Source organism: Mesitornis unicolor, unplaced genomic scaffold (genome assembly GCF_000695765.1).
Source record: "Mesitornis unicolor isolate BGI_N332 unplaced genomic scaffold, ASM69576v1 scaffold41787, whole genome shotgun sequence".
Classification (NCBI taxonomy): Eukaryota; Metazoa; Chordata; class Aves; order Mesitornithiformes; family Mesitornithidae; genus Mesitornis; species Mesitornis unicolor.
The window spans coordinates 13,253-21,491 of NW_010199458.1; the positions used below are offsets into that span (position 1 = coordinate 13,253).

An 8,239-nucleotide genomic window follows, 5' to 3' on the forward strand; every position below is an offset into this window, starting at 1 on the left:
GTTCAAGGACCACTGTGTTAAAGTTTCACTTCAAACATTTACAACAAAATTGCAAAAATAATTTATTTCTAATTCAGTTATTTCTGATGTTTTAATGTACCTGATTTTTTAAAATCGTAAATGTAGAAGTGTAAGTGTTGTAGTAGGTGGATTAGAATACGTGATTTATTGTGTAATTTTGGTTTCTTCTGTAGAGTCTTGAAGCTTAAGGAAGTTAAAAATAATACAGATCAGACGGAGATTGCAGAAGATTTTACGATTGTGGCCAACAGAGAAAACTGTGTGAGTTTAGTGTCCGAGATCACAATGTCTGATTTTGAGCAGTACACAGGGCCTTTGCACATATGAGTAATCACTGTGTTTTATGTGCTTAATTCGAAGTTTATTGAAAGACATCCTGTGTCTTCATCGCACTTTAAGCTGTATGAAAAAAGATTTTGAAAACAGTGATGCTTTCAGGATAGCTTTCAGAAAGCTCCAGTCTTCTCTGTAGTTATCAGCATGCTTTATGTTCTGCAGTATAACCATGTATCACTGATACAAAACATACTTAAAAGATGGTGACAGATTTCCTTCAAAAGAAGGTGCCCCCAGGTGATAATTGTGTGCACCTCTGGTGGTCAGGTAAGTTGATCATACGAATGCTAGAAATGTTTCAAGTCTCATCAGTTAGGGGTGAGCCTTCGTAAGACAACAAAGGTAGTGCGTTGCTTCCAAAAGTCTCTCTCTTTTGCTGGCCATGCACACCCTTGTGACAGGTTTGGCATTCATCTAAGCCTTGGGGAGCCAAATCCATGCACTAAAATAGTAGAATAATAACCCAGTAGAACAGGTGAATGCTTTTCTGCTTGCTTGGTGAGCTGGAACAGACCAGAAGTGAATCACCAGTGGGTCAGAAGGGTGCAGAAAGGTAGAACCAAGTGGTGAGGGGATGATCTGGATCTCCCGGTAGAAATGAGCTGTTAAAACTACCGTGGTGGTTTGATGAAGACAAAAGGTTAAGAGCACACTGGACAAGAAAACATTTTGGCAGTGCCTGGAAATGTAATTTTGTTTCAGCATACAAATCTATGTCTTAAATAAAAGCAAGGTTTTTACAGTTTACAAGTACTGTAAAGTGCCTGGAAGTCTGTGGTACTAATTTTTAAGCTTCTGCAGAAGGAAACTTAGTGTATTAAAAACCTACACTAACTCAGTAATAAAACTTCCATTGAATTCAGAAAGGATAAGCTTTGTCATCTAAGGACTTGCTGTACATTTTTTGGGGTTTGTTTACATAACTTCTGTTGCAATAAGAGCAAAGGAATGTGAGTGCTAAACCTGTCTGTGCTGTGCGTTGTCCATTAAGACGGTGATTCCTCAGTTTTGAATGTTTCTGGTGGTAATGGAGCCCGGTGCATGCAGCTGTGGTGGTTTATGGTGCCACTTCCCCCATTTTCTGTAAATAAGAGTTTAAGAAACAAATGGGTGGTGAAGTAGCTGTCTTAATTCTCATTCCAGCATCTTGGCTCCAGTCACTTCTGTTCTAAAAATTATGGTAGCTGAGAACCTTTGACACCTCTACAGAACTGAGAACGTCTGAATATGTGTAAACATCAGTAATATCTCAACTAAAGCCACTGAGTTCATGATTCCTCGTAAAGAAGGGATAACAGCAATAGGGCCACACATAGCTGGTGACAAAAACAGGATCTGAGAGATTAAAACAAGGTCAGAAAGCAAAAGACACGAAATAGATACATTCTCAAATAGACAGGAAGAAACTATAATGCTTCAAAGTCTAGAGCCACTGTTTTTTTCCCCCAAAGGTGAATGACACTGTTACCATAACAGCTTCTGGTCGAGTGGTGAAAAAGCGTTTTAACTTGCTGGATGATGACCCAGAACAAGAGGTAACTGGCACAGTAAGAGCAGTTCATGGATGATTTAAGATGTTTAGCGAGCCAGAAGTCATTCTTGGGTCAGGTGCAGTGGCTGTAACCATTAGCTCTGGTAATCTTTGAGTTCTTTATTCCTCTTCTGTGGCTGTCTTTGTCGTCTTAACTTCTAATTACTTAACTTCTGCTCTCTGTCTCTTGTATTTTCTCCTTGGTTGACATTTGTGCTTTGGGTAGGCTTTCTTTCAAGAACTGATCTTATGTCCCATGATGCTATGATACATATCTCTATGCAGCATCAGTGGCACAGAAATCGGATGTTAATGTGACAAACCATGACTTCTCTGCATTCAAGCATCTCCTTTAAACATTTCATACAAAGCATTTTATGACATGAAAGAAACCTATTTTTTTTCTCTGCTTTAGGTTCCCCATGTCTTTTATACAAAAGACTCTGAACTATATTTTTCTCTCCCAATTGCTTTGATTAGATTGCAGGATAAATTATTTAACACTTTTTTTCCTTTAAGTAAATGCTTCTTAAGAGTGAAAACACCACACGCCTTGGTGTTGAGTCTTCAAGAGGTTATGAAGAATATTTTTTTAGTACTATCTAAAGCTGGAGCTGTAATTGATATAAGCACAAGAGTTCAAATTCATCAGTTTCTGGAAGTCATTTATATTCTTTTTTCTGAGGAAATAGATTTTACTATGGTAAAAATACAGGACCCTTAAGGTCTGCAGTTCATTTCTATCCACTTTATAAAAAATTATTTAAACATAATAAAAAGTTAGAGTCTGCACATTGTTGGTGGGGGTTTTTTTCCTGATGTTACACTTTATTTGTGATTCCAGTAGATATTTTTCTATTGTGAAAGAAAAAGACTGACTTGAGTTTAGAGAGTACGTTGCCAGGTTTGTGATGGTGAGACAGAGGCCATTAAGGCAGTTCCCAGTCTTCACCTTTTGGTCTCAGTTCTTCGCTGTCGCACGCTGTGTGGAGCACGAGAGAGCTCTGAACAGAGCACACAGGTGTTCATGTGACTGGAATTAACCTAATGCATCCATCCCCTCAAAACCAGCAGTGGTTTTAAGCTATGCTGTCCTTAAAGTGTCTGCTTCAAGAGAGGGCATGGAGTTTAAATGTTTCTTTTGCCACTTTCAAAAGTACTTTTTTCTGTCTTATGTATGTTATTATAAAACACATCTACTTGCATATTAGGATTGTTCAGAACATAACTTTCTTCTGTCTTAAGGAATTTTGCTGAAAGACATTAGACAATTTGTGTTGGGAAAGATGCCTTTTGGGTATCAGGCTGGCAAAGTTTTATCAGACCAGGAGAACTGGAATTTTTTCCACTTCTGCTTTCACTTGAAAGAGGGGGGGGGGAACACCAAACTATGCAATTTAGGTAGAGAGGAATGTGAATTTATGTTTGGTTTGTAAACTTGAGGTTTTCTTTTTCCTAAGACATTCAAAATTGTGGACTATGAAGATGAATTGGATTTGTTAGCCACCGTGGCAGTTACTCAGATAGGAACTGATGGAAGAGCCCACCTTGACTTGCACTGTAATGAACGTGGGATTCTGCTTAAGAGTATTCCCTTACAGGAGTCCTGGGATGTGGTGAGGAGAATTCCTGTCTTCTGTTTATGCTAATGCTTCCCCATACCCATTTACCGACCATTTTTGTTCAGATTTGAAGCAGATATATAAGTAATGTTGCCAACTGCTATGAATGAGATTTGTATAAAATAATCATAACTCGAAATTTTTGAGTATTCCATCAGAGAGCAGCTCATTTCTCTGAAATCTCCATCATTTTACATGAAGAATTTTTTGTTGGTTGGTTGGTTCATTCGGCTTTTTGGCTGAGGGAGGGGTTGTCATTAGGATTTTCTGAAATACTTATCTCTGGCTAGTTACATCAGCTTAATTCTGTAACTTGTAAATAGTCTCGCTGGCTTAACTTGAACTGCTCACCTCTCAGCACGTGTGTATTTGGAGAGATGGGTTGTTCCTACAGTCCAAGTTTAGGTGCACATCCGACTTGGACGATCTGAAATATTCAGCACCTTTGGCACCTCTTTTATCATCGACTGCATAGACAACTTGTGATCTTAAATCTGAATTGCACTTAGATTCCTGTAATAGGCACGTGGGAAACCTTTCAAAGTTTTCCAGTTCTGTCCTTTATCTGGAGGAGCAGTCTGTGTGCATCCATGGAAAGGTCTTGCCTGATCATGGATGTCACCAATGTTAAATATTTCTTTAGTTCCCCAAGGAAAATGGTACTGGTGTTAACAAGGCTTGGAAACCGCAATCAGACTTCTTTCTCTTCTCGTTTCAGACTTACAGTCATGAGGTTTATTTTGACGAAGACCTCGTATTACATATAGAACAGAAGCCTAACAGGAGGTTCAGCTGTTACGTTTACCAAATGGTCTGTGATACTGCAAAAGATGATGAGTGTTCTAACCATGAAAAAACAGAAAAAGTGTCTTGTAAAAAGGGAGGGAGAATTTTTGAATATATTTAAGACATAAAAAACAATTGCAGAGAGTTCAGATGTTATTTAAGGACTTCGCACATACGAGTTAGTCAACTGCTGGTTTTCAGGCAGGATTTAATCTTAACATTCTGTACTACTATGTGAAATTTTATTGCTTCTTTCTCTGTGACATTGTACACTTGCCTGTAGTCCACAATGGCTTTTCATGTACTCACCAGTTCATCATTAGGGATAGGTGCAGTATTTATTGCTGCTCTTCCGCAATTGGATTGAAATACGGGACATTAAGGAGAAAGATGCAGACTTACTGATCATCTGCTGTGATCTGTCTTACATGGTTCTAACTATGCAACTTTAATACAGACTGTTAATTAAAGTATGTAGAACTGTATAGGATAAATTTTATATGTGGTATGAAAATGGGGGAGTTACCATTAAACCACTTAAACAAATACTTCTGCTGATTTTGTGTAAGAACTTGCATTTTCTGGTTGTATTGGTTTTGGTTTACAGAGAAGTATTAATAAATTATGTATTTTTTCTGCCTCTTTCATATATCTTTATTTTTATAGATATATTTTTAAAAAAACCAATAAATTCCCTGGTTCTCCCTGTGTCAAGGGGCAGGAGCTGTCCAGTCTGAGCCAAAGCTACGCCATCCTCAGCCGGATCGCTGTGCAGCCTGTCTGATGCACGGGAGTTCCACGAGGTGTGCTCAGATTCTGCAGAATGCAAGCTTGCGTTTCAAATTAAAAACCAGCCACACCAGCAAAACGCAGGCTCGAGCCTTCATGGTGATAAAGAGTGTTTCCAAATCCAAGCCAAAGATGGCTCAGGAGAGTAGCACTCGGAGGGATGACCAACATCCAATTTCTCGCTACCAGCACCATTATCATGAGCACGGCAATTCTGAACCGAAATACTTATTTTCAGTGCAGGCTTTACTAATAAAGTGTGGGTCATTCTAGCTGATGCCACAGTGAAGAGCTCTAGAAGAACTATAAAAATTATCTATTGTGAGGGTTATATAAAATGTAATGCAAAAGAGAAAGTGGCATACAGTTGTGGAACGGAGTAAAATCAAAAACATGCAAATGAAATGAAACAACAGTAGAAATAAAGAGCAGCAGCAACACTGCTTCCACCCTTAGCCTCGGTAAGTTTTCACTTACTATCCAGGAAAAAGCATCTGTAGAATTACCTGTCTGCTACTATATAAGTAACTATGTAAGTAAGATATGAGGGTAAAGACTAATACGAATCTCTACTGTTAGGCAGAAGATCCAACTCTTAAGCAGATACCGATATTTAATGCTCATTTCTGTTTGAATTATTACAGCAGTTCCTGTAATAATTGTAATTATTATTATCCTGTAATAATAACTTACAATCCTGGAATATTGTGTCCAGTTCTGGGCCCCTCAGTTCAAGAAGGACAGGGAACTGCTGGAGAGAGTCCAGCGTAGGGCTACAAAGATGATGGAGGGAGTGGAGCATCTCCCTTCTGAGGAGCGGCTGAGGGAGCTGGGTCTCTTTAGTTTGCAGAAGAGGAGACTGAGGGGAGACCTCATTCATGTTTATAAATATTTAAAGGGTGAGTGTCACGAGGATGGAGCCAGGCTCTTCTCGGTGACAAACAATGATAGGACAAGGGGTGATGGACACAAACTGGAACACAGGAGGTTCCACTTCAATTGGAGAAGAAACTTCTTCTCAGTGAGGGTGCCAGAGCACTGGCCCAAGCTGCCCAGAGAGGTTGTGGAGTCTCCTTCTCTGGAGACATTCAAAACCCGCCTGGACGCCTTCCTGTGTAACCTCATCTGGGTGTTCCTGCTCCGGCAGGGGGATTGGACTGGATGAGCTTTGGAGGTCCCTTCCAATCCCTGACGGTCTGGGATTCTGTGATTCTGTGAATCCTGTAAGTTCCTGATGCTTAAACTTCATTGTTTATTAAATAGTGCAAGTACTGCTTGTCAAGAGTGATGATACACTGTACCTTCCAGTGACTTAAGTTATTATATTCTGGTAACTCAACAATTTTACGTCAGTATCCATCTTTAGAGAAATGCAGCAATTTGTAATGACCAAGAGGCAGCCCAGACTGATGAAGAAGACTGTGGGATTCGTGTAGGAATTTCTGTCACTCTAAATACGCAGTTGCTGCACTACAGCTAACGGCAGATGGTCCATCCTGGAAGGCCACATGTAGACTTTTTAATTCAAAAACCTGAGGAGATGTTTCTGTTTCATTTTAAAGCTATTTAAGAGTAGGGAACCCAGAGTGGCTAGCCCTGAACACTTCTACAGGTCCATCCACAACCCCACGTATGAGCAGGCTGGGACACACCAGAGAGGCAGAATGACTAAATGCCTATGGGTTGTCATTTCAAGCTGTGAACGGCTGTGTTCCCTTCTGTACCTATGCAGAAAATAAACTTCAGTTGGTACAGGAGGAAAATCCAGACCACAAGCCAGTAGTTTTTTACACTGTTAGAAATAACCCTGTATCTGAAGCAAACACAAATTCCTGTATGCTTGGTGGCAGCCCACCTGAATCAGCAGCTTTTATTTCAAGTTAAATTTTGAAACAAAACCCATCCACCAGGAAAAGGTATTGCTTTACTTCGCCATGAGATCTTATATGTAAGCATTTTTTGGTACCTGTTGCTGGTAGGGTTGTACGATTGTGCAGTACCAAGTTGGTAAGAAATCTGAATAAATGCTTTAGATCTGACCCATACACTTACACTTTGATGTCCATTTATGGTGATTCTAGAGCACGCACTCTTCTCTTTTTCATGATGTAATTTAGATACTTGGAAATCTCTCACACAATCTGAATAATTTATGATACTAAAGAATAACGGTATTCGTAAAGTGGAGAGATTCTGAGGATGCTCACATGTTTTCCATTACTCTTGTGTGCGTGCCCAGCATAGTTATCTCTGCAAGCACCAAAGCGTGACATTAGTACAAGAAAAGAGAAACAAAAAACCAGAAGTAACTTCTTCAAACGCCGTTTCTTTCCCATTTATAAATTCAGAAACTAAGATGAATAAAATACAGAAGACAAAAATATTCGTCATTTGTCATAGGCAGGAGCTCACTGCTTTGTGATCAAGAAAGCCGTTTACTGACAGCTTTCTGTCCGACAAAAACCGGACTGAGGAACTCTTAGCGCGGCGTTCTGAGCTCCTTTCCTTCCTGTGGGTTTCAGGGGGCGGTTACCACGCACACCAGGGCTTCCAGAGTCTGCAGATAAAGCCTCAAGTGATTTGACCAGATGCATACTTTAAAAGACTGAAGCTGAAAAGCTCCTGCTTCCACTATTTTCACCAGCACTCCATGCCCAAGGAAAAGAGACTGCATGTATATACATATATAGATGTAAATATATAGATGAACTCTTAACATGAGTAAAGATTCTCAAATGTGTACTTCAAACACAGAATTGAAGAGATCTTTGGCACTTTTACCAACGTTCCCAGTTAAGTAACTTCACCCAAACTTTCTGCATTTTCAGCGTGGAGAAATGTTTCTTTATTCTTTTTCTCTGGGTATGTCCTGTTACTTTAACAGCACAGTTTCTTGCTCATTTTATTCTCATTTTGTCTTTTATTTTCCTCTTGTTATTGAGAAAAATACCATTTATATTACTTAACAGTAACTGAAGGCTGCCAAAAACTCACCAGCAAGAAACCTTTTTTCCCCTCATGGCACTGTGGCAGCTATCCCACAAAACGGAGCAGCTAATAAATCCACTGCTTCCCAGTTATGATAAAGATTGCTATTAGGAATACCTGCTAGAAAGGACACCCACATAGGGTGCCATGTAGACTGGGTGTTCTC

The 8,239-nt window shown here is 39.6% G+C and overlaps 1 protein-coding gene across 1 annotated transcript in view; it reads left to right on the forward strand.

Annotated features, from left to right (window-relative positions):
- The window catches only part of DCAF17 (DDB1 and CUL4 associated factor 17), a gene marked incomplete at its 5' end in the record, with an annotated part of 17,733 nt that extends 13,242 nt beyond the window's left edge, over window positions 1–4,491 (forward strand). The window contains 4 exons of the mRNA XM_010189445.1: window positions 195–282; window positions 1,809–1,892; window positions 3,349–3,504; window positions 4,229–4,491. Of these exons, the coding sequence (XP_010187747.1) occupies window positions 195–282; window positions 1,809–1,892; window positions 3,349–3,504; window positions 4,229–4,417 (517 nt within the window). The remainder of the gene's footprint in view (window positions 1–194; window positions 283–1,808; window positions 1,893–3,348; window positions 3,505–4,228) is intronic.
- Window positions 4,492–8,239: the final 3,748 nt, after the last annotated feature.